The sequence below is a fragment of the Homarus americanus genome, unplaced genomic scaffold (assembly GCF_018991925.1).
Source record: "Homarus americanus isolate GMGI-L3 unplaced genomic scaffold, GMGI_Hamer_2.0 scaffold32583, whole genome shotgun sequence".
Classification (NCBI taxonomy): Eukaryota; Metazoa; Arthropoda; class Malacostraca; order Decapoda; family Nephropidae; genus Homarus; species Homarus americanus.
The window spans coordinates 16,774,450-16,801,605 of record NW_024713129.1 but is presented as its reverse complement, the minus strand read 5'-3'; the positions used below and the strand labels follow the sequence as shown (position 1 = coordinate 16,801,605).

Sequence of the window (27,156 nt, the reverse complement as noted above, 5' to 3'; positions counted from 1 at the left end):
AGTTGCCATCAAACAGATGAAAAATAACAAAGCCTCAGGGCCTGATGGAATCCCAGCCGAGGTGTATAAAGCAGGAGGACCTCTGCTTACCAGCCGTCTCCACTCTCTGCTGAAGAATATATGGGAAAACGATGAAATCCCCCAAGCTCTTAAAGATGCCTACATCATCAAAATTTATAAGAACAAGGGAGACCGGTCAGGCTACGGCAACTACCGCGGTATCTCGCTGCTGTCCGTAGCTGGCAAGATTATCGCCCGAGTCCTCCTAATCAGACTTCTTCCTGACGGAAAACTTCCTCCCAGAATTTCAATGTGGCATTAGACCATCACGTGGCACCACTGACATGATCTTTGCTGCCCACGAGATACAGGAAAAGTGCAGAGAACAGCATCGTGACTTGTACATGACTTTCATCGACCTAACCAAGGCCTTCAACTCGGTCAACAGGGAAGCCCTCTGGTAGACCCTCAGCCGTTTTGGCTGCCCACCAAAATTCTTTGCCAATGTGAGGCAACTCCACTATGTCATGAACGACAGTATCCTGCACAATGGCACCCAGTCTGAGTTCTTCCCCATCCAAACGGGGATAAAACAAGGATGTGTACTGGTACCAACGCTCTTTTCCATATTTTGGCTGCCTTCCTTACTTATGCCAGTGCCAATTTAGCCAGCGGGGTGGGCATCCAGTTCTGGATGAAGGGTCTTTTTAACATAAGATGACTCCAAGCAGGAACAAAGGTGTCAGTATTTCGGCTCCCACCTGTCCACCACCATGGACATCGATGAAGAGATTCAGCATCGGATCAGATGCGCATCTCAAGCCTTTGGCAGACTCAGTACCCGTGTCTTCAGTTGTAGGGAGCTGAAATTATCTACAAAGCTGCACGCATATCGAGCAGTGGTCCTCCCCATCCTACTATTTGGCAGCGAGACATGGGTTACATACATGAAACACCTCAAGGTACTTGAAAACTTTCACCAACACAGTCTACGTTCCATCCTCTGAGTTCGCTGGGAAGACAAGAGAACAAATGTCAGTATTCTCGCCGACACCAACTGTAGGAGGATCGAAGCTACCATTATCCATGAACAACTACAATGGACTGGCCATGGACGACAGTAGACTGCCAAAGCAGCTACTTTACAGTCACTGAACGAATAATAAACATAACGCTGACGGGCAACTGAAAATGTATGAGGATAGTCTTAAGACAAACCTGAAAAAGTGCCAAATCGACCCCCTCACCTGGGAGACGATTACTCCACACCTCCACACCGTAACGCTTGGAAGAGCACCACATGAGAAGGTGTCAATACTTTGGAGTTTGCCTGACTGCATACCAAAGCAGACAAGCACCAACGCTGATAAGACACTGCCACCGCCCCTCCTGCACTAGATGTAGCCCTCCACATGTGCAACATTTGTGGACAACCCTGCCAGTCCCATATCGGCCTCTCAAGTCACCTCACAACTCACCAACGTAGGTGACATCCTAAATAACTCATATCTTTGTCTCATAGCTGGATGATCGTCATACTCGATTCTGAGTGACAGCAAAGTAGTAGTGGTGTGATGTTGGAGCGTGTGCACAACATACACATGTCGTTTCTCACTACCGGTATTTATCTTTTTATTTGTTTTTTATTTGTTTATGGTTCTTTATTATTATTATCATTATTATTATTACTATTACAGTAGTATTATATTATACTTTTATTTAATATTTTATATAATTTTTTATTAATTTTTAGTAATTTTTATTAATTATTATTATTATTATTATAATTATTACTATTACAGTCAACCCTCACTTTACGCGGTCCCACATTCCATGTTTCCACGTTTACACGGTGCCCTGCCAGAACCCAGGATGCTCACATTCCGCAGTGGGTGTACCCCTTTACACGGGTGAAGTATAATTTTTTTATTTAGCTCATAAAATTCATACAAATTATCCGGCCAGAATATAATTTACATTGCTGTTATTCTTACAATTTGATGATCATTTTGAATATAAACATCATAGATTTTGCATTAGACATACAAATTTTAGATATAATGTTTACTCTGAGTAAATATGTTATCTTTTGTGCAAAATATATGACATTTATATTCAAAATATTCCTGGTCTTACAAGGAATCCAGCAATGTCAATTATGTTATCCTAACTTTAGTCTGATTTATTATTTATTACTAAAAAGGTAAACAGTCTGGTATTCCCACACATTCATCTGGTAGGGAGGGTTGGGATGGGGGTGGGAGGGATGGGAGGGACCGGCGACCGACCACCTGGCACCACGTGTGTGAAGAATATTTTTTTTTTTATTAACTGAAGATATTTGTTTTAGCTCATAAAATTCATACAAATTACCCGGCCAGAATATAATTTACATTGCTGGAATTCTTACAATTTGATGATCATTTTGAATATAAACATCATAGATTTTGCATTAGACATACAAATTTTAGATATAATGTTTACTCTGAGTAAATATGTTATCTTTTGTGCAAAATATATGACATTTGTATTCAAAATATTCCTGGTCTTACAAGGAATCCAGCAATGTCAATTATATTATCCTAACTTTAGTTTGAGGTATTATTTATTACTATACCTGGTTTTCCCCCAAAATTTCTCAGAGAGGGAAGAGCCAGCGAGTGTAGTGTGAGAAGAGGGGGAGGGAGTTGAGTCCATTATTTGAATGGACATTAACTTGGCGACTGTATTTCTCTATTTCTCTTAAGTATTAATTGTGTGCATGTACCATCATAAAATAAAGATGTTATTTTTACTAGAACATAGGTATTGTGTTGGAAAAAGTGGAGTTTGGGGGTCAGCTGGTCTCTATTTCATTTAATCCCATATGTTATGTTATTCACTTTACGCGTTTCTCACTTTCCACGGTACCCTGTGGGTTAACATTAACCGCGTAAAGTGAGGGTTGACTTTATTATATTTCTGCCTCCAGGCCCTAATGTGAGTCATTGACCTGTGCCTGGGTGGGCTAATCCTGTATCTAAAAAAAAAAAAATTAAAATTATCTTTGATGATAAGAATGAGAGATTGGAGACTGGAGGATAATTTGACATATTTTCAGTAACCTAATGAAAATATGTAAAATGTGTATGTGTAAAATGTCAAAGAAGGCAAAGAAGGAACTAAACTTTTCATTTACCTGTCTTTCTGTACTCCAAACTTTCCTCCATATCCATACGATGCTTTTGGTCCTTCTTCTTGTTGTACGCGCTTCAATTCAGCATCTGCATTCAATGTCTCTTCTCTGTATTTCGTCATACTGTCAAAAGAATTATGTATACAGTATAAGTTGATCCCAATGCTGTACTGTCACCAGAAATAGTCCTCCCACAATAGTAAAATAAACAGTATGATACCAAGACAAATGTGTTGCATAACTTGCAAAACAAAAGAAACTTGGCAGAAGTGATGATAAAGTCTAGTAAACTTAAAAATATATATAAGTTAAATATGAAAAGTTCAACCAGTCATAAGATTAACCAGTTACCAGACAGAGGCAGCAAAAGCATTTGGTAATAAAAGGTAGTACAGTACAGTGCTGTATTGTATAATAGCATAAAATCTCTTACCATAATTGTTTTTATTTACACACAAAAATTCTACACCAAATGAGGATACCGGGGGAGGGGGGGGGGGTGGTTAATGGCAATATGCAATATTTGTTCCAGAACCCGTCACCACCAGAGGATGTGAACAAGACCTGACTCCTGATTGTTCCTGTCTATACACAAGCCTACAACTTTCTTAAGTATTTCAAAGATAAGTAAATTGATACAAAGCTACAGAGGGAGAAAGCACGAGAGGATTATTTAATTCTGAAGTCATCTGGGAACCACTGTGTAACATGGGAGTTTCGATTTTACTCTAGAACTGGCAACAGCATCCCCAGTTAACCACTGACACATAAAACAGCGAGATTGCTTGGACACATCTTTTTGGAAAAAAATTCAACTTATATGACAGCAAATACAGTAAGGATGATTATAAAAAAAGATCATTCTTTAATCCTATGTACTGTACAGAAAGTCTTTTGTAAGAGAAACTTACTCAATAGCATCCAAGTCTCTCTTTGTACCATATCTCTGCTCCTCTTCTGTCATGTTATTGACATAGTCAGCATCTGTCTCCCAGTCATCATCATCATTGCCATTATCACAGGCAGTAATCTGATGGCCTGCCTGAGCTTTCCACATGCTGTCTCAATAACTTTGTCACACTCTGAAAAGAATAAAATTTTCTGAAAGAGAAAATTAAGAAATACTACAGAATTCAAGTGAAAGGAGTATAACAACAATTTAGTTCTATAATACATACATACAGTACAGTATTTTAGTTTCATTCACATTTATAAGAGAAGGACCAGGGGCACCAAGCACCAGTACTGTATAACAAAACATACACACAATCCTGGGCTCACTCTTAATATTTGTGGTACAGGACTGTATAGCTATTTTGGCCAAAGGTTAGTACTGTATTTTGTCATGTCAAATTATTTTCCAATCAGCAATATGTGACTATACAATGAGTGCATAGCTACAACAAATGTATCAATGTCTTCTTTTCATCAAATAATATTTTTACTAGCCACTGAAGAATTCATGATCAATTGAGTAAGCCAAGATATTATAACCTTAAGCTGAGTGTAACATCATTATCAGAATACCTGTACAGTACAACAGTAAAGAATTATAGTCGTTGAGTCCCGGCCAGTGTATCCCCTCCCCCTAGTTGTTGTGTCCCCCTGCCTCATCGATGTGTCCTGTTCCATTAGTTGATAAACCCCCTCTGCTTAGACGCTGTGTTCCCCTGCCTTATCAATGGTTCCCATTCCTTTAGTTGTTGTGTCCCCTTGCCTAGTCATTGCTTTCTCCATGTCTTGTCATTGTAACCCCATGCTTAGTACAGGGGGTTCCCGGGTTAGGAACGGGTTCCGTTCCTGATGACATTCTTAAGTCGAATTTGTATTAAGATGGAACACATGCTATGTGCATACCATACTTTAAGAACAATGTTCAAAATTCAACTATATATATCATAGCCTAAGTCCTTATATACATCAAAAATCACTTAATTTAAGACAAAGGAAGAAACAGAATGACAAAATACAGTAAATGAAAGTAAAAATTAAGTCATTAGGTAAATAAAAATATAAATTTAAAGTTTAACCCCATTCGTATTGGCAGGTGTTCATAAGTCAGACGTTCGTAAGTCGGGGACCCCCTATGTACTGTAATTGTGACCCCCCGAATGCCTAGTTGATGTGTCCTGTCTCCCCCCCTTTTTAATCATTTCACCACTTATCACTTAACACTATCCGTTCAGGCAGTTAGTCTATCCAGTGTTGGTACAGGAGGAAACTGGAGTCCATAAAACTCAAACCCTTGACATATTGGCTAGAGAATAATTTAAAATAAAAACAATATTGGACAAAAAGTACCAATTCAATAGCCCCCGAAGTCTCTGGACCCCACACCCCTGGAGTTCTTCCTCTGGGGTCACCTCTTTGAACAAAATACTGTACAGGTATGTGCTTTAGTAAGGCTTCTGCTGTTTACCTTCATCTTGATTCTTATTATTATACTGTTAAAAACTAAAATATCTCAAATAAATTTTCACTGATTTTTTCATATTACATTACCAAAATTGTTTGGAAATACAGTACAGGGTACTTGACAATGTAGGATTGCCCTTAGTACCAACTTTAGGAAATTTCTCCATATAAGATTAAAGATTTCTTTACCTTGTGAAACAGACAAAAGGGTGGATAAGGAATGACTTTTCTGAAATATCACCTTTACAATTTGTTGTACATTATTTGTTTTTTACATCTTCAGTCTGAGGAGAAGATGCCAAACTCTACCTGCCGTGTCCTCCATGTTCGTATGAGTTTGATGGTACTTTTCATAGAAAGAATCTTTTGTTTCATAAAATTTAAATACAATACAACTGTAGTTGTGGTGATTTACCACATGAATTAAAATTAATCCAGTTAAATGAAATTTACCGTAGCTACCTTCACCTAATCCCAACCCATATGAACCTAATCCTTTTTCCGAATAAAACACTTTAAGATACTCAGCTAAGATCTTTGACAGGAAGGGGTTATGACTCCTTATTATCTTGAATACAAATCTCTGCCAATGTTGTGTTTCCTTGCTAAGCTGATATTATACACATACACCAAGCAACTGAGTCTCCTTCCTCTTCAATGATGTTCTGTCTTGTTTTGCCCTTAACTAGAGTGAACGCAGTACAGTACTTAACGGGGTGGTGTGGTGGTAAGATTAACTAATTTCAATATTATAAATTAATTTTATTGGAATTAGTTAATTTTACCGCCACACCACCCCATTACATACTGTACTGAGGTGTCCCTCAGGACTCATTTAGTTTAAAACTCGGGTTGAAACATGACGACCCTCTTCAAGAGAAGATGTTTAATAATACGGGGGTAAATCTTCTGATCAACTACATTGTACCATCTGTCTATGAATTCATTGCTGACTGTGACTCATACGAAGATGCTGTTAACATGCTCAAGGAGCTTTACATCAAACCTAAAAATGAGATATTTGCCAGACACGTTTCAGTAACTCGTCGTCAAGTAGCTGGAGAGACTCTGGACCAGTACCTGCAAGCACTGAAGACTCTGAGTAAGGACTGTAATTTTCAAGCAGTCTCAGCCGAGGAGGCATGCAACAATTACATCAGAGATGCATTTATTAACGGACTTCAAGCTCACCAAATACGACAGCGCCTGCTTGAGAATAAAACACTCAACTTGCAGACCACATATGAACAGGCCCATACATTGGAGATGGCCCAGAAGCAGTCTATTTCATATATGCAACCTGACACTATTAATGCTGCAATGGCGTCACCAAATCGGGAATCGGCTCTAAATCTGCCTCGAAGCGCTTCACCCACATCTGCCCCAACTGGCCAGCCTGTACAGCCAGTAACTATGGCTGCTGCCAATCTGAAATGTTTCTTCTGTGGTCTTGGTAGACACCCCCGCTCCAAATGTCCTCCAAGGGATGTACTGTGTCTCAACTGCAAAAAGAAACGACATTATGCTAAAGTGAGTCGATCTGCTAAGTTTACTTCTGCATCCACCTTTGATCATTCTTGACAAAGGCAACACTCTGCTGCATCTCCTGGCTGTCTCTTAAGGGCTGTGATGAAAGCTAAGATAAATGGAGTTCCTGTCACCGCACTTGTTGATACTGGCAGGTAGTCAAAGCTTTGTCAGCTATAGTATTGTAGACATTCATTGATGGAAATTCTTCCCTTCTGTGGGAAAGATGTTGATGGCAAATACAGTCGTTCTCTAACCTTGAGGGTTCTGGGATACTGTACAGTATTGTATTACTAATCTGGAACTCAAAAACACTAAGTACAGCGATGTTAAACTGTCTGCGATGCTGGACTTCTGTAGTGATGCTATCTTTGGACATAACTTCCTATAGCAGCGCTCAGCAGTTCAAATTCCATTTGGAAGCTCCAAGCCTGCCTTGATGGTGTGTGGGCTTGAGGCTGTTAAAGTCCCATTTCTGTCATCGTTTCGCTTCCTGACAACTGATTGCAAGCCAATAGCAGTGAAATCAATGCATTATTCACATGACGACAAGAAGTTTATTGATTCTGAAGTGTCAGTCTCCATGGCATGCTCAAGCATTGGTGGTCTCGTCCGAAGGCCACAAAGGGAATGATGATAGATTATTCACAGACAATCAATCGTTTCACCTTGTTAGGTTGCGTATCCACTACCACGGATAGATGGCATGGTAAGGGAGATTGCTAGATATCGTGTGCTCAGTACGCTAGATCTATGCAGTGCATATTATCAAGTGGCTATCAGACAGGAAGATAGACCATACACTGCATTCAAGGCTGATGAACTTCTTTAACAATTATGTAGAATACCTTTTGGTGTTACTAATGGATTTGCCAGTTTCCAATGCATAATTGATGACCTTGTGACAAAGGAGAAGCTAGATGGCACTTTCGCAAACATCGACAATGTGAGTGTGTGGTCACGATAACAGTACATGATGCCAACCTCAAACATTTTTTAGATGTGGTCAAAAGGTATAACCTAACCCTGAATGATGACGAATGCAACTTCTTTCTGACGTCTGTTGACTTGCTTGGTTACACAATTAATGATGACACAATCAAGCCTGACCAAGAATGCTTGAGGCCCCTCCTGGACAATCCTGTACCACACTACACACTCACTTCGAAGTGCTATGGGAATGTTTGCACATTATTCCCAATGGATTACTGGAATTTCTGAGAAAATCCACCCATTGGCACAGACAAAAGGTTTCCCACTGTCACATTTGGAAATCAAAGCTTTTGAAGGCCTTAGGCATGACATCGCTGGCTCAGCAGTGACTGATAGAGATCCAGCAATACCATTCGTTGTGGAAACTGACACTTCAGAGTACGCTATAGCTGCTTCACTGAGTCAGTCTGATCGACCTATGGCTTTCTTCTCAAGGACACTCACGGCTTTGGAGCAAAAGCATAGTGGAGGCATTAAGAAAATGGAGACACTACTTAATTGGGCAGCATTTTCAGTTGGTCACAGATCAGAGGTCAGTTGCCTTCATGTTCAACTCCAAATGATAAGATCACTAGATGGCAAATTGACCTATCATGCTTCAGTTACGACATTGTCTATCGTCCTGGCAAAGAAAATGCCGCCGCAGATGCATTCTCACACGTATACAGTCCTGTATCTGCTCCAGATGATCTGCAGACTCTTCACAATAATTTGTCATCTGGGGATTACAAGGATGATGCACTTTGTACGGAGCAGAAATCTACCATACTCTATCAGTGACATAAAGGTGATGACTGCCACTTGCCCTACATGTCTGGAACTTACAGTAAGCCACCATTCTTCAGATCAGACTCTGGTACTCTCATAAAAGCTACTCAGCCTTTTGAAAGTGTTACGACTCCGGGAGTCGTTACCCCCTCTGTACTAGTCTCGAAGCAGAAACCACGAACAACCCTGGTTCACCTCTATTCGAATCATCCCTGTCACCACTCCCAAAAGATGGTGGGAAGCCGGCAGGGTGGTGTGAGCCAGTTGGCCACAAGCTACTCCCCGCCTAGATTGGCTGCTCCTCTGGGACTTGGCTGTGATCTTCGGTGTGGTGCCCCCTGTGTGTGTCCTCAGTGTGACAGACTGTTGGGACTCCATTCCCCAAGAGCAAAAGAAGGCTGAGTATTGATAGGGAGAATAGATTTTCTCAACCTCCTCTACCGTGTGTATTGTGTCTCCCTATGAGCACGTTTCAGCTGGTTCCTCCCTCAAACACATAAGTGGAAATGTAACAAGGTGGTACAGTATTGGTTGTGATATTGGTTATTCTATTGATAGTGATCTTGGTATAGGTACTGTATTTGTATACAGTATATAGTTTATAAGTGATGTGTACTAATTTATATTGTTTATTGTAACGTAAAGTGTGATCTTTTTTCTTTTGTATTATTTTGTAAGTTTTAATCATTATCAGTAAATTGTATAATTTTGGTTCTCTTTTTGTAGACCTTCTTGGTGACAGCCCAGAAATAGGATATTTCTTTTAAGACCTGATGGTCATAATATGCAGTGGCACTTGCAATACCTAACAATACTGAGACCAAATCTGAACTGTTGAGTCCCAAGTTCTCCCCAAGACTGTTTGGCACATTGTTCATCCCTCTATACTTGAGACCGTAACAGAAAGGCTGAATGTGGATTTCAAGGAACCTCTTCCTTCTAAGACAAGAAATCAGTATTTACTTACTATAATAGATGAATATTCAAGGTTCCCATTCACCTTCCCATGCTCTGATCTGTCAACAAACACTGTGATAAAATGTCTCTGCTCATTATTCTCCATCTTTATTCTCCATCTTTGGCACGCCAGCCTATATTCATTCCGATCATGGAGCGTCATTCATGTCGGGCGAACTGAAGCAGCTTTTGCATCAGCATGGAGTTGCCTACAACCCCCAGGGTAGTGGTCAAGTGGAGTGCTATAATGGCATCATCTGGAGAACGGTGACACTTGCTCTCCAGTGCATTCGATCGCTGCTGTCAACTGCCACTAATACCACTACACACGAACGGATGTTTGGCTACCAACGGAGATCGGCCAGAGGGAGGGCAATAACTACCTGGTTAACAACTCCATAACTGTGAATCTCAAGCGCCGAGTACGTTACAGTAACTGTGATCCGTTGGTGAACGAGGTGGAATTACTTGATGTTTATCCGCAATATGCGAGCATCATATTTCCAGATGGAGGGGAAACTACAGTGTCTCTGTGCCATTTTGCACCCAAAGGTGTTGAATCAGGTGCAGAGACACATCAAGACAAGGGCAGCAATGCACGTGTTCTTACACAAAGTTTAGATGAATGTCTCAATGAACACCCGGTAGCTGAGCGGAACGAGCAGCAGGAAATAGCCGACCACGAGGGAAATCGGCAGCCAGATGCATCGCCAACTCGGCCCCCTCCCATCGCCCGTTGTGTTCCAGACATATACCGTCCTATCTGGGCGATTAAACACTGTAATTGTATGCTGATGGGTTGTTTTAAAGACAGGGGTGAATGATGTGTTATGCTTAGTTGGTTAAGTGCTCTAGATTACCGGATATAATGTTTGAAGTTCTCTTATATTTCTTATGTTATGTTATGTTATGTTATGTTTATTTGTGTTAAGCTTGTTCTGCTACTAAAGCTTAATCATTCTTAATTTGTAATTACTGTTTATTCTCTTTATTACAGATCTATGGATACTGATGTTGTATCAAGTTGAATAAAGCCTCCCAGTGCTTACCTTTATTTTCATAACAATAATTACATGTCACAGATTCTCGGTGGAATAATTTCAACAATACTGGAGTATTTCTGGCTAGGTTAAGTATGAGTGATTATTTATTGACAATTCATTTTGGAAATTCCTGGCATACTGTATACTAACATTTTTGAAGTAATTAACATATATTGCTACAGTACATTCTATAATCTATTAAAAAAACAAAAGAATCAAGCTCACCTATCTAACCAAACCTAATCTACCTAACATTGAAAATATCCAACGAGGGGCCACCAGACAGGTTTCTGAACTAGGGAACCTCAGTTACCCAGAAAGATTAGAGCACCTGCAATTGCCTAGCTTATACTATAGGTAGACAAGGGATGACTTATCATAAGTTTATGAACACCTCAGAGGACATTACTCAGATGCCCGCACAACTAGAGGTCACAGCTTAAGGTTGTAAAAGCCAAAAGTTTTGAAAATTGTCTGGGTAAACTTCCTTGGAGTGAGGGTTGTGAACTCATGGAACAATCTGCCAGATAGCTTTTTGAAGGCACCGAGTGTGAGCTCATTCAAGACCGTCTTGACCAACACTGGTGCAGATACAGATACATCTTGGAACCAGTACATGCCCAGGGTAAAATTTTAGTTTCGGTCACCCCTGTATTTAAATATCCAAACCTACCTAACCTAGGCACAATACCCAGGAACTATATAACCTAACCTAAATTCTTAAGATTCCCCGAATGACCGACACTAAAATAATACCCCATGCCCAGTATTTGCTAACAGTGCCTAACAGATGTAACTGACTTCCCAAGTGACTAATAGGCCAATCAGAGGTGAAGACTAGAGTAAAGTAAGGGTTTGCACAAGAACTGGCCATCACCAAGGCATAGATCATACCAAAAATATCAAGAAAAACCATGTGTTGTTGCTGGGCATAGGAGCTGGTGTCTTCTAAATAGTACAGAAACGAGCTGTATAAAGTGAAACAAGTGGGGTTAGAACCTCACACTGTCCTGTATCATTGCCTAGATCACTATTTACCAAATAATATCTTGACGTTTACTTCAGGCCTTGTATGGCAAGGTAGGTAGATACCTACCTTGTTGTATGGTGGCTTCTTCAAATGTGTTCTTTAAACATATAACGACGTTTTTTTCACACGACTTTAGTAAACAAATGAGTCACAAGGAAGTACAGGGCGAGTGCTGAGAGGCAGGAAATGACGATGGGCATCACAAAATGGTAATAAAATCTTTCCCAAGTCCTAGTGGTACACACTTATAATAGCTTAGCATGTTCAACTTCAGGGAATCTGCGCCATACAAAACAACTAGGATAACATTTCTGGAGTCACTTTACCTGTCAAACGCCTCTTCTTATCTGAGAAGACCTCCCTCGGTGTCAAACGAAAGCTTGAAGATAAAGAACAGTCATCACCTAAGTGTTTGAAAATATAGCATAAATGCTAAGATTATTTTTAAACTTATTAAGTTTTAATAGATTATGCTAACATCTAAAATAACAGGTACAAGAATTTATGCGTTTTAATATATTATGGTGTCTTACATGAATGCCGGATAGGTGCTGGATATAAACATTGAAAATTAAAGAAAATGTATTTTATTTTAAGGGTAACTTTAACTTATCGTACCGTGCGGTATTCCCTTCGCCATTGATCGGCATGTTTGCCGCTTGGGCAATCGGTTTTGTCTATGTCAATCACTGTTGGTAAATGCTGGGCATGTAAGGGCTCTAAAATGTACCAGAAAATGCCCCAGTGTTGGTAGAGTCGTCCTCAAATATCGCACACTCGGTGGTGTCACAAGTTACCACAACACCCTGGCATTCAAGAGTTTATGGTGTCCTTTTGTGGGGATAAAATGACCAACAACGAAAGGAATAAAGAAACTAAAGCTATAAAATTACACATATGTTTATAAATCTCACATAAGTCAAAGTCTCTTTACAAGTCTACAAAATCTCTTTATAAAAGTAATACACGAAATTAAGGTGGTACAGTATGTATATGGGGCGGCAGGGGTCCGGACAAAAGCCCTCTGGACGATACCCCCTCAGATAAAGTGCAATGTAGGATAAACGCCCCCATTTTTTATATTAGTGTGTTTCAAGATCCTTATCTAGGTACACATGATAGTGCTTAGTGTATAATACTCACACACACACATATATAAATCTTGTTAAAATCACACAGGGAAAAGGAAAGCACCGGAGAACCTTAGCTAAGGTTCTCCGGTGCTTTCCTTTTCCCTGCCTGATTTTGTGAAGATTTATCTTATCCACTTTTCCATTGTGGATCTACATGATATATATATATATATATATATATATATATATATATATATATATATATATATATATATATATATATATATATATTGTACTGCGCACATCATTGTCATTCCTAAAATCCCACTTTAATTCATATTACCCTACATAACATTCAAATCCACCGCGCTTGTAGAATCTCAGAAAACGGGAAACATTGATAAAGGATAACTCACCTACTCAATGTTACTCAATCATGTGTTGTATTGTACCCAGGTACGGTTATATAATATTAATTGTATGTACTCATAGCATTAAAGAGAACTCAGGGTATCCATAAGATGATTGGGAAAGTCCAGTTGAGCCGGACTAGTGTACTGTAGGACTAAGTGTGGATCATGGTTTGAAGGTCATACTATTTACGTCTGTGAACGTGTAGCGAACATAACTTCCACAGATATCATATGAAAATACATGAGAACAATGATCTGGAAAAGGGTTAAATATGTCAGAACTATGTGAGGTGTTAGAAGTCACCCAGAAACTATACTTGAAAGGAAATATCTTGCATGTATCGGGGTGAACTTAATACACCTCGTATCCTCACGTGACGTATACCCACAACATGTACAGTGATCAGAGGTCTGTGTTCAAATAGTGCCATGTGTGAGAGGAGGATCCCTAATTACAGTTTTAAGTGAAGTGGATATACCCACGCCATGAACATTTGGCTTTTGTTTTAAGGGGAAAGTCCTGTGTACCAGCCTCGGGTGTGCTTCGTTGGTATTATAACCCAATGAATTTACCCACGAACTAGCAAACCAGAACCTTACCTTAGTGTGTAATTTAGGATTAAAATATGTGTTTATAAGGCATGAGTTATAATACACCGGAAAGTGTTCAGGTGAGAACCGTAAGAAATAAAAGTAAAAATTAAAGATTGGAATCTATAGGCCTACGCGGTGGTGGGCGTCGGGCACTGCCCCCTCAGTATCCTCCGTTTTACCGTCATCTCAGGTCAGTGTCCTCTATCGGGCTATATCCCGCCCTGTAAAAAGGCTTATATAGCAGTTATTACAGTTTAAAGCTTTGCCTGATGTATAAGTGACATAGTAATGTGTTAGGGTGTGTGATAACCGCCCATTAGGCATTATTTCTGAGTGTCCTACATTCTAACGTCACCTCAGGTCACACGCGGTCGGAGCACCTTGGTGGGCGTCGGCCATTCTCCCTGTGAGCGTCCCACCATGTGAGGTGACTACCAGCTATACTATTCCACTGTGAACCTGTGGATCCCCAGCAGACCACCCCAAATGAGTAGGAATAAATAAGGAAATGCTTGAGAAACTCCGCGGTCGTCACTTGGAGCGACCTATAATGCCAGGCACAGAAACAGTACTGGTATGTCTCTGGGGGTAGCCCTTGTCTCTACCCACCGAGGACGGTGTGCGAACGAGGTGCCTGATGTGTGCATCTAGAAATTACAAGGAGTCCCACACTTGCAGGTGTGGTGAGCTGGTACTACAGGGAGGTGAGATAGTGTTACTATGTATGATGACCTGAGGTGCTATATTCCATACAGGTGGAGCAGTCCGAAGTGTTAAATGATATTGTAAGCAGGGTAACCAAACTCATCGTTGTTCTTCTGAGGAAGGCCAGCTCAATTGTATTTTTTTGTCACCATATAGTTTATAAAGAATAAATTAGTTAAGACATGTTTTGGTTTCACCCTTCTTTCCCCTTATCGATCTGGTCAATGAAAAACCTAATCCAATGCCGAGTCCACTCTGCACGCTACCTAACGAGTTACATACTGTCCAGAGGGGGGTCTGGTGGCAGCGACCCTTAGAAATTAAGATTAGAGTTAAGTATTTCCCCTTAGAATTAGTGAGCCCAGTCTGGTAGTATAATATATATATATCCCCTCACTTAATCCTTTCGCAGGAGCAGCAAGGAGCCGTGGAATGTCAGTGAGGCAGTACTGGAGTGTGAGATGTTGATTGTGATGCTATCTATAGTCATAGGACACTCAGGGAGGCAGTGCTGAATGTTCTAGGGATGAGAGGACTGGATTCATGGGATGTCAGGGATGCAGTGATGGAGATGTCAACAGCTTCAGAACTGTAGTCATAGCTGTGGAATCCTGGGAGGAGCAGAGGTTTGGATGAGGAGAGAATGAGTGAATGAGAGTGAACCTTGGCCTGGTCTGCCTTTATACAGACAACAACTTAAACTTGTGGAAAGTGAAGTCTTCCCATGGGACAAATAGGACCTCTGGGTATACTGTGATCATCCCAATAGCCCAGGTGGCCACTAGGGTGAGAGGGTTAATCCAATAATGACCAGAAGAGGGTATACAGTGGTTTGTAGCAGTAGGCTGCTGTGCTGTGGGCAAGTGTTGGAGATAGGAGGGCAGCTTCAGGTTAATGTTTGTAATTGGTAAGCTTGGACGGGTCAAGTCAGGTGCAGGGTAAGTCTGCTTCTTTCCATTCCACCCTCATTTTCATCTCACCCCTACGCTATTTCCCCCTCCAGTTACCGTAAGTCTGTATAAAGGAAGTTGTTAATTTTTCTTACCAAAGCAATACCTTTTTTTACAGCAGGTCAGTCTTAAGACTACAGTACCGTATTTGTATTTCGTGGGTTGGCAGTTGTATGTAACCAAAAATATTGTTATTTCCAAAGAAATACTGTACTGTATATTGATGTGTTTTGTGTGAGCTACCATACTAGGTTTTCAGTTTTGACCTGTCTCCTGTTAAGTAAACTTATTCTCTTTATCGATTGTTAAATGGGAGCTTCTTTTTAACTTGATTTGGAACATTACTAGATTTAACATAATTTACCACTTCCAATATCCTTATACTGTATGCATGTTTAAATATACAGTACTGTATATAGTATAGATGTGTTTGTTAGGGTAGGTCTAAGGTTTCTTTGTTTAATATGTATGTTTAAAGTCTATTGTGCTTACCATTACTTTTGATTATACTGTACTGTACAGATCTTAATTTGCTGAAGAGTACTTAGTGCTTTTTAATTATCAATGAAATTTATTTGACATGGTGAACTGTGAAAAGATAATGGTAATAAACTGAGAGTAATCACTAGTTATGGGTAAACCCCCAGGGTCATAACACACCATCAGGATCTTTATGAACTGGAAAGGCAATTTAACACCTCAACCAATTGGAGATGAAAATACTAGTGATGTCATCAGTAGATATCTGAACCACACACCCAAATTTAGTGTTATGTATAGTCTGACTTGATAACCTTTAATTTGGCATTCCTTAGCCAGAGGGCTTAAAAATTGATAGTCTGTTCTGCATGAAAACTTGATATTTTTATGTGAATTTTGAATGGAAAAATATTGTGGTTTGTATTTGTATACCTGTATATATAATAGAAAATCTGAGCCAGGATGTCAGATAATGTGATTAATCAAGTGCTTTGAAAAGCCAGGGACTTAATGTGGGTTACAAAGTCATAAGCTGGCAGTTGTAAAGCAGAGAGAGCTTTCTCAGCACTGCTGAAGAGTTAAAACCTATATGTGATTAGTAGTAAGAGAGGAATGGCTAAGAGGACTCGTTTATCAATGTGTCGACTTCTGGAACCACATTGTGGTAAATCTTTTTCTTCAGAAGCGAACAATTAGGTAGTAGGCAGCTACCAAACAGGGAGGTACTACCGCCTGGGAAGATATTGGAAGCATAATGTGTTGTCTAATGGTAGATGCTGCTACCATATGGCATCACAAAAATTGTGACCAAGTCCCAGGTTGCTGATCTGACTTTCTGCTACATTTACACACAATTGCAGGGTCTCTATTGTTTCTCTTACTATTGGCAACACAACATACATATATTGTTTCTCACTCTTGATCTTTTTTCATTTTTGTATTTCTTTATGGTTCTTTATCCCCCAGGCCCCAATGTGGGTCAGTGACCTGTGCCCGGGTGAGCTGAACCCCCTCCCCCTCCAAAAAGCATGTTTTGCAGAGCCATAGTTTTTGTCTGTTGCTTTTGGACTACAACTACAGTATAGTTGGAAATACTTTCCCATGGTGAGGTTATCTTTGATTGTAAGAGGTTTAAAATGCATTATGTAACATGCAAGAAATAAAAATTGTATTTCAATTATTATTTTACTTTTCCTTTTATGTGTGTGTGCAACTTTCTTATGCAAATAGATTTTTTATTAATTGAAAATTAATGAGGGAAGGAAAAAAGTGTTATCTCAACCACCTACATTAAATAAGCCCCATCCAAAATACCCATCAATAAATAAACAACTAAAGGAATAATAAGCATCTGAGACATGGTAAGATTTATTCATATCCAAATCATTTAATGCTACCATTCTTTGTACAAGACATAGGCATATGTACACAAAAATACTGTTGTATTGATATACAACAACTGTCAGGATTTGCAACATGGGGGATCTTAAATTTAAATGAGCCTTTATCTTATGTCTGCTTGGGGTTGCCCCGAGTCCCTGCTCAGAAATATGTTGAGCCAGGTACTGAGTCTTGGTATAACGCCTACTGGTAGCTACACATTTAGCATGCATGGTATGAGAGCTCCATAATGCGCCAACTACCAACTATTCAAAAAGAAAATGAACACAACAAATCTGTGCAGGGCTCAGTTCACTCCCATGCTGAACACCTCTTGTATACTGTATGCTTAGTCTAAAGGTGTATCATAAACATCAACTCTACAACACACTATCATTGGCAATGAAAAAATAAAATAAAAAGATATATATCCACAATAAGAATAATGGTTTCAAATAGTTTCCTTCACTTCTTCACAACATCTATTGGACATTTCTTGTAAAAGATATCACTAAAAAAATTCATATTAGGAAACATGAATATCCCATCATACACAAAAGCAAAAAACAAAGAAAATAAAAATATTATTTGTCCCAACAATCTATGTACATAACATAAATACAAGAAGTGCTAGTGTGAATGGGAGAGCTATGGGATATGTCCAAGCCACAAACACTGTAGAGATTCTTCAAGTTGCTCAATGTATGAATAACATATATACTGGTGACTTTTCATGACTTGGATTTATAAATAATATATCATAATACATCTGATACCTTCCCAAGGTAAATATATAGCAAAAATTGCTCTAGTGTACAAGTATTTTACAAGGAAAATGTGTAATAAATGTCCCTGTCAGAGGAACTTTATGCTTGACTGTATTAGTTACTATTGTAAAATCATTCAGGATTCAGACCATTGTGGCTAGGATGACAATGAGTGGCAAGTAACTACTAAGCAGAACTGCCCATCATTACACAATTGAAGCTTAGCCTTTGTTTAGTCTTTGCACTGCAACAATATGGTAGCCTGTGATAAACTGTACAACAGCAGATATTGAAGTTTGACAAGTAGATAAAACTGAAGTAAAAGCAAAGAGTCCTTGTGTGACACTTTTTCCAGATGAATGGTATTTTCATTTATTCTTTTTTCTTTTTTTCTTTTTTTTTACAAGAATTAACAGCCCATGTGAACTAAAAATCATCCCCATAAAAATTCACCCTGAGGAATTGTGCTGGAAAGCTTTTCACTTTGGGACAGAAATCCATAACAATTAACTGAAGCTTTCATAAAGATCAGTAATAAGTACATATATATTCTTTTATAAAAGCTTATATCTGTCTGGTCCACCATCAAAAACTCACCCAGAAAATAAGGGGAGGCAGTCTCACACTCACACGAGCACAACATAGAACACAGAAAGTTTCTCTGGCAGTTTTTGGGCTTTCATATGAAAAGTTTTGGGAGCCCATCATTTAGTCAAGGAGAAAGAACCTAATATTATTTTGTACTTTCCAAAAACAAATAGATAGGGTAGGGATAAGCAAAAAATACAGAATATAAAATAAAATAAAATATTGGAAAATAAGGAAATGGATGAAGGGCATGGATGGTATGCAATAAAATACTCTAAAAGACATATAAAGCTTTCCAACAATGTACATAATTAATTGTGGTCAGGCCACACCAGGAGTGCTTTGTGACATGATGCAGTTTACATTAAAACTGCTTATGAAATTATTATGCAAATGACAGAACACTCAATTTGGCCCGACCAACAAATATTTAATCCGCACAAGGACTCGAGAAGAATTTCTACACAGAGAGCAGAGCCTATTATAATAGGTTCGCTGGAGATATCATACAGGTCAGAACAAAAGCAAGGCCCTCCTGCTAAATGCAGGCTGGGACCCAGAAGGGTAACAAGCCCGCCATCACGACCCTCTGGATCCCGGGGCAGAGCAATCATGTCCAGAATAACCCCCACCACTGTAACCCAAACTAGGAGATACCAGTCCTGGAGGCCCTTGAGCTGGTGGTCCCTGTGGTCTCACAGGAGCTGGATGTCCAACAGGACCTTGGGGGGGTACAACTGGATTAGGAGGTTGGGGTGGAGCCACACGACCAGAGGAATACAAAGAAATGGCAGGAGGTACCCCCTCTGCAGCAGGGGAAGTATACTGTCCCCTAGAGTACTGTCGCACAGGATAAACAGGATTTTGTGGAGTTGAGGGGGTTGGTGATATATGAGGTCCAATCTGTACCGAAGATGGGTGATGGGAAGCAGTAGATGTGCCTCCCACAGACTGTTCACTGGGAATAGGAGATAATTTCGACTGCATGGCTATAGGAACAGGTCCCCCAATGGGTGGCGGAACAGGACAGGCCAGAGGGGGTACTGATGGAGTTAATGGAACTGGCACAGAAGATGAAGCTATTCCTGCTGTTGGAAGTGACCCTTGAGAACTCTGTGATGATGGTCCACTGCGAGATGAGGATATGTTACATGTTGTTGCAGTCATAGGTGGTGGTGGTGGAGGCCCTTGGTGGGAACCTGGTAAAGTCATATTAGTTCCAGAAGACCCTGGATGGCCTGGTAATGCTATTAGTCTCTGTGTATTACCAGCAGGGATGTTAAGTAATCCACTGCTAATACTACTGGTGTTATTGCAGTTTGCATTTTGTGTTGGATTACTGCTTGGTTGTGTTGCTCCAACTTTGGAAGCACACCCTACTTTTTGAACCGTAACTTCTCGCCCTTGGAAAATGGAGTTTTTTGGAGGTGCTGTTGGTGGAGGTGGTGGTGGTGGTAAGTTCTTTTCCTTGTGACGACGGTGATTTCTATCACGATCCTCGCCATCTCCTGAAGTAAAAACATAAACAAATATTTAGTGCTTACTCTTTGAATGTTAAACATAATATAGTTTTGAAAAACCTTAAAAGTGTACTGAACCTAAAATATACTAATAAATATATGTCCACACTAAAAAATTAAATAAATTTAAATCGAACATTTACAGTACACTTTTTCATAATACTGTACCAATTTAAAAAAATGATAACCATTTAGGTAACAAAAAAAAATACACCTATAAATGACAGTGGTGAATGAACGTGCAAAAATTCTGAGGTCAAACTGGTGTCATAACCAGGGTATATAAAATTGGAAAATGGTGATTTGTGGACTCAGTCTAGATACTCTTGCTATTAAACTATTTAATATAATTTATTCTGATCACAAAACCTTCTTTTGGTTATTGACTGCATAAATATTTAGGGCAGGCAGAAAAAGAAACACTATAGACTTGTATGGCAGAAGCATAGAAAAGGTTTTATAATTACCTCTCATCAATGGATAACCTACAGTAAAACCCCCATACCTCTCAAATTTGAAATAACACATAATTTGTAACGTTTTGCTGTTACAAAATATATACAGGGTACAGGGTATTATAATTTTTGTAACATTTGGTAAAATTTTGAAACATGAGACATTTCAAAATATTACCACATATACTGTACAGTATTACCCCGCTTTACGAGGTGCATGTACTCTTTTACGCGGAGAGCGGCGCGGGCAGGGTGCGCACAAGGTCGCCCAGTCATAAAAACATTACCGAGTTCACCCGCCACCCATCACAGCCGGCCCAAGTTAGTGATAGTGAGGATATGGACTTATATGGACTTTGAGGGGTTTGACAAAGAGGCCATGCAAGCCTCTGTGGTGGATAGTGATACAATTGATACAAGTGATACAGGTGAGGGCCAATAATCTGCCCTCTGCCTCGGAGCCAACCCCCCATCCCCGTGTGCCCAGCCATCTTTTCTTCTAATGTAAGTGTTAAAAAACCTAATATTATTGATATTTCTCTTAATTATTAATTGTGTGTGCATACCATCATAAAATTAAGAAGTTATTTTTACTGCAACGTAGGTGTTGTGTCTGAAAAAGTGGAGTTTGATGGTCGGCCCGGTCTATTTCAATTAATCCCATATGTTATGTTGTTCACTTTACGCAGGCCTCCGTGGGTTCAATTGACCGCGTACAGCGAGGGTTCACTGTACTGTATATTGCAATACAGGTATTCGTAGTATATTTGGTAAAATTTCGGATTATGAGAGATTTACAAATGTATATGATGCACAAGATGCCATGGGATGTGACCGACCGCCTCAGTGTAAACAAGAACTATAAGTGTCACGCGTATCGGCCAGTTCACGTTGGTCAGTCGTGGAGTGCACTTCTATGGTCTACCACACAAACTTTTTCCAATTGTTTTTCCATTATTGCCCAGTGTTTGAGCCATTATGTCTGATACCTCTGGACCAAGCACCTAAATCTGGTACAGTATTGGTATTATGGAAACATGATGGTAGTAAGAGAATTAAACTATTTGAGATAAGCAACCACACACAACAGAACAATAGATTCATGCTTGTATGGAAAATGATGGTCTTATATGTCTGCAAAAACAAAGTGATTTAATATTGTTGTAATTTATTGTATTTCATAACTTAGGTAGTTTCATAAATATAAAATATTCAGGTCATTCCCAATGTCATGTTTGTGAAGCTTTTCTCTCAGAAATAAATTTCAAGATACTCAAGACCCTATTGCTGGTAACTGTAAGGTTTAGGGGTGCCACTTTCTTTTATTGTTATTTTTTCGGAAAGTTAATTTCTTAGTAATATAAATATATTTGCTTCATTCCTGGGTGTGCTTTCATTTTTTGATGAAAATTTTAAGTTTTGGGGTTTTGGTTTGGTCTGGTTCGGTTAGGTCAGGACAAATTAGGTTAGGCTAGGTAAGGTTTTTATTAATTTTACTACAGTACGTATGATTATATTATTTTATTTATTTAACCCCCACATTTTCCCTCTACTTCAATGCCCTGCCCACTTAAAGGGTACCAGACTGTAGGGAGATTGCTAGTTGGTGAAATTAAAAAATGCACTCATTGTTTATTATGTAGGTATTCTCTCTCATATCCACAAGGAATTTCATATTTTCTTTACTAATAAAGTTTAAAGCCTAAACATAATATTTACCCTTACTGCAAATAGATAATTACTGTACACTAAGTTAAAAAAAAAAAAAAAAAATTTACACTCTTCCTTTTCTGGCATTCCAAGAAAATAAGGAGTCTGCAATAGGCTGGTTGGCCTGTGTATGGCAGCTCCTGTCGAGAGTTACTACCACTCTATCATCCATGAATCTATCTAGCCTCCTTTTAAAACTTTCAAGCGTTCCAACACTTACTACAAAGTTGCTAAGTTTGTTCCACTCGTCCACCACCCTATTTGTGAACCAGTTCCTTCCTATCTCCCTCCTAAACCTAAACTTATCCAACCTAAATCCGTTGCTACGAGTCCTATCCTGCTCGGATATTATAAGAACTTTATCTATATCTCCTTTATTGATTCCTTTTACCCACTTAAATACTTCTATCATATCTCCCCGCATTCTTCGTCTTTCTAGGGATTGCAAGTTTAGTTTCTTTACCCTTTCTTGATATGGAAGGTTTTTAAGTCCCGGAATCATTTTCGTCATTCTTCGCTGCACCGACTCTAAAGAATTGATATCCATTCTATAATAAGGGCACCAGAACTGAACCTCATAATCGAGGTGAGGCCTGACTAGCGCAAGATATAGTTGCAATAAGACCTCTGCATTCTTATTACTTACACTTCTAGATATAAACCCTAATACTCTGTTTGCCTTATTTCGAACATTAACTCACTGTTTTCTAGGCCGTAGGTCCGGGCTTACAAGTACCCCTAAGTCGCTTTCAAAAGTCGACTTCTCTAGGTTGATGTTGTTAAGGCTGTATACATTGACAGTATTTGTTCTTCCAATATTAAGTACGCTGCACTTGCTGGTGTTGAATTTCATTTGCCATTTTTCTGACCACTCCTGCAGTTTATTTAAATCCTCCTGTAGTGCATTTGCATCCTGCCCTGAATTAATCTGTCGCCCTATTTTGGTGTCATCCGCAAACTTGCTTATGTCACTGATCCCAGTATCTAGATCGTTTATGTAGATCATGAACAAGAGTGGGCCCAGTACTGACCCCTGGGAACCCCACTGGTTACACAGCCCCACTCAGATTTAACACCTTCTATGCTGACCCTCTGTGTTCTATCGGTGAGCCATGATTTTATCCAGTTTAAAACTTTCCCCTTGATACCATGAGCCTTAACTTTTCTCAGAAGCCTCTGATGCGGTACTCTGTCAAACGCTTTGCTAAAGTCTAAGTAAATAACATTGTAATTTTCGTCATCATCTACTACATCGAAGACTTTCCTAAAAAACGTCAGCAGATTTGTTAAACAAGATTTTTCCCTTTGTAAACCCATGTTGAGAGTCGTAGATTAATTTGCTTTTCTCTAAATACGATCGGATGCTATTTGCTATAATTGATTCAAGAAATTTCCCCACTACTAACGTCAAATCAATCGACCGGTAATTTAACGCTGATGCTCTGTCCCCCTTTTTGAATATGGGTACTACATTTGCCTGTTTCCACAAGTCTGGCACAACTCCCGTGGCTAATGACTTTGTAAACAAATTTACAAGGGGTCCGCTAATCTGTTCCTTACACTCTTTCAAAACTCGAGGGAAAATTTCATCCGGCCCTGGGGATTTTGTCTTCTTTAATTTATTTATCTTCTTAAGAACATCCTCTTTTCTGATAGTGATATTCTTTAATTTCTCTTCTTCATTTCCCCTAAATATCAGTTCCACCTCTGGAATTTCCTCGTGAATTTCTTCTGTGAAAACTGATAAGAAGTAGCTGTGTAATGCTTTGCTTATTTCCTCACTGTCATCGATCACTTCCCCTCTCTCTGACTTTAAAGGCCCCACTTTGTCCTTGACCTGCGTCCTATATAGCTGGAAAAATCCCTTGGGATTCGTCTTGGATTCTCTTGCTATCCTGATTTCGTAGTCCCTCTTTGCCTTCCTTACATTTTTCTTAACATTCCTAGATAGTTCATTATACCTATTTCTGAGCTGCTTCTCCCCTCCCTTTAATTTCTTATAAATTCCTTTCTTTATTCCTATGTCATGTTTAAGTTTTCTGGTCATCCACCTTGGCTCATTCTTATTTGACCTAATTTTTCTGTATGGTATATTTTGTTCTTGTGCTTTACGTAGTATACGAGTGAATATATTATAGTCATGATCAATTGTTGTGTCACCTGTGACCTCTCATTCCTACTGGGGACTGACCTGACTGTTCCCAGGCGACCTCACCTACCCTGTAGGTACCTTCTTAACCCCTGATAATCAGCCAATCCAAAGTTTGGGACTCTGACCATATTGTCATTGTTTTTCGTTTCCCAATTTAGGGTGAACCTGATTTCTGTGTGATCTCTGTTCCCTAGGTCTTCCCCTACTGTGATATCTCTGATAATACTTTCTTTATTTGCTAATACTAGGTCTAATATATTGTCACCACTAGTAGGTTCTGTAATTTGTTGTTTAAAAAAATTGCCCTGTACTGCATCTAGGAAGTCTTCAGATTCATAGTCTCCTACAATGTTGTCCCAGTCAATATTTCTGAAGTTGAAATCCCCCATAATGCACAGGTTTTTATATTTTGCTGCCCCACTCATTTCCTGCCATATGGGCTGAGCTGCTTCTTTCCCAAGACTTGGGGGCCTGTAAATCACTCCCATAATTAGTTTTTCTCTTCCTTCTGTAATTTCTACCCATACAGACTCGGTTCCTATTTCACCCTTTATTGAATTATTAAAACAACATTTTAATGTATCCCTGACGAAGTGTGCGACCCCTCCCCCCTTCCTACCTTCCCAGTCCTTGTGAAAAAGGTTGTACCCTTCTATGTGGTAATCTGATAAAAAGTTTTTGCTCGCCAGATTCATCCAACTTTCGGTGATTGCTATGACGTCTACATTCTTGGTACATACAACCGCTCTCAGCAAGTCTATTTTATTTCTAACGCTCCTACTATTCGTATAGTATACATTTAAACCTACCCTTCCCTGGTCCTGTTTTACCCCTTGTCCTGAGTAACCAATTTTACTTCCCAGGACCTGCTTGTTTTTTTTACTCCCACTTAACCCCCCCCCACCCCCTTGGAGTGACAATTTCACGCTCCAGGGATGCAGACAACGTCTTCACCCCCGCACAAGACAAGTGTACTCCGTCACGACTGTACAGGTAATCGTTGCCAGAGAATGGTTGCCAGTTATCAATGAATGCCCAACCATTGCTTGCACAATGTTTTTCCAGTCGGCAATTTATAACAATTGCCCTGGACAGCCATTCACGACCAACTCCTCTTCTAAGCAAGACACCACATACTATCGAGATCCCTACCCTATCTTTAACCTTCCCCAGCGCCTCCCTGTACCTCTTGAAAAGTTCCTCACTCCTAACCTTTCCTATGTTGTTGCCTCCCACACTAAGACACACTACTGGCTTGGTACCCTCCCCTGACAAAACCCTATCTATCCTCTCAGCTACATGACCTATCCCAGCCCCAGGAAAACACACCCTAGTCCTACGTTTCCTATTTCTTGCAGAAAAAGTCCTATCTAAGAACCTCACCTGGCTGTCCCCAACTACCACGACCTTACCACTGGGCAGGGTTTGAACAACTGCCCCTTTCTCTCCTGGCACCACATCGTCCTGCCTCTTCACTTCCTCGCCTGCTTCCTCCAACACTTGGTACGGGTTACTGCACTCCACACCCTGGTCAGCTTTCCTGAGTCTGACCCTAGTCCCCTTGGAAACAACCACTCTCCACGCCTGCTCCTCCTTCGCAGGTATCCTGCTGGGCAGGACACCTACCTGAAGGAGTTCAGTCCTGAGGGCTTCGTTCTCCCCGTTTAGAGTGTCTATCTCTCTCTCCTCAACTGCTCCAGCTGACTTAACAGAGTGGCCAGAAGGTCATCTTTCCCCACACTCCGCCCCTCTTCCCCCACAACACAACGATCCACAGCGGCCATTTCCTCTGGTCACTAGCACGAGCACTTAGGGGCACGTCCTTCTCCAAGCTAGGTCAGGTAGCGTATCAAAAGAGCTAGGTCAGGTAGCGTATCAAAACATCCCATATACTTCACCTTTCTTATCCCTTCCATTCTGGTAATTCCTAATGCAGCTTCAAATAACATAACACTGTAGCTTGAATATTAGAGAATTCTACTGTACCACATTCAAATCTATGTTTCACTGTTATCATTTTACCTCCAACTTTATAGTCCTTCCCAGTTCTCCAATCACCATCTTCCTATAAAGTATAGTGTTCTCTGCCTGATTTCATTCTCCACAGACACATTCTTACTAAACATCATTCCCAAATACTTGAAATAGTTAACTTTTTTCATTATCTTATTTTTCATCATAATTTGACATTTCAATTTGCTACTTTTTTCTCTTCAGTTTACCCAAATCCATTATGTCAAATTCCTTCCTAAAACACTATTATCTTTCTCTTCCAATTTTTTATCTTTCAATCTCCTTCAATCAAACACCAAGTTTTGTAATTCCTATTCATTCTTTGCAAAAAGCACTGCATCATCCGTGGACAGACATGTTGCCCATAGCCAAGCCCTAACTTTCATAATTTTAGGTACAAATTTAGCATTACATTACAGTATTTTATGAACTACCCTGTTCAGGGTAG

The 27,156-nt window shown here is 39.8% G+C and overlaps 2 protein-coding genes across 21 annotated transcripts in view; both read right to left on the bottom strand.

Annotated features, from left to right (window-relative positions):
- LOC121868771 (src substrate cortactin-like) overlaps nt 1–12,339 on the bottom strand; it is a 98,421-nt gene extending 86,082 nt beyond the window's left edge. For 4 of the 13 annotated variants that reach the window (XM_042369737.1, XM_042369755.1, XM_042369772.1 and 1 more), the window contains exons 1-3: nt 12,235–12,293; nt 4,087–4,276; nt 3,179–3,298 (exon numbers count right to left, since the gene is read on the bottom strand). In XM_042369737.1, the coding sequence (XP_042225671.1) occupies nt 3,179–3,298; nt 4,087–4,232 (266 nt within the window). In that variant the 5' untranslated portion in view covers nt 4,233–4,276; nt 12,235–12,293. Of the gene's footprint in view, nt 1–3,178; nt 3,299–4,086; nt 4,277–11,974; nt 12,120–12,234 lie in introns of those variants that run through there. The other 9 variants (XM_042369667.1, XM_042369701.1, XM_042369719.1 and 6 more) reach the window with 7 other exon arrangements.
- Nucleotides 12,340–17,478: 5,139 nt separating this feature from the next.
- Nucleotides 17,479–27,156, bottom strand: part of LOC121868730 — a 116,213-nt gene continuing 106,535 nt past the window's right edge. For 7 of the 8 annotated variants that reach the window (XM_042369610.1, XM_042369602.1, XM_042369635.1 and 4 more), the window contains one exon: nt 17,479–20,366. In XM_042369610.1, coding sequence (XP_042225544.1) covers nt 19,438–20,366 — 929 coding nt within the window. In that variant the 3' untranslated portion in view covers nt 17,479–19,437. The remainder of the gene's footprint in view (nt 20,367–27,156) is intronic. The other variant, XR_006089445.1, reaches the window with a different exon arrangement.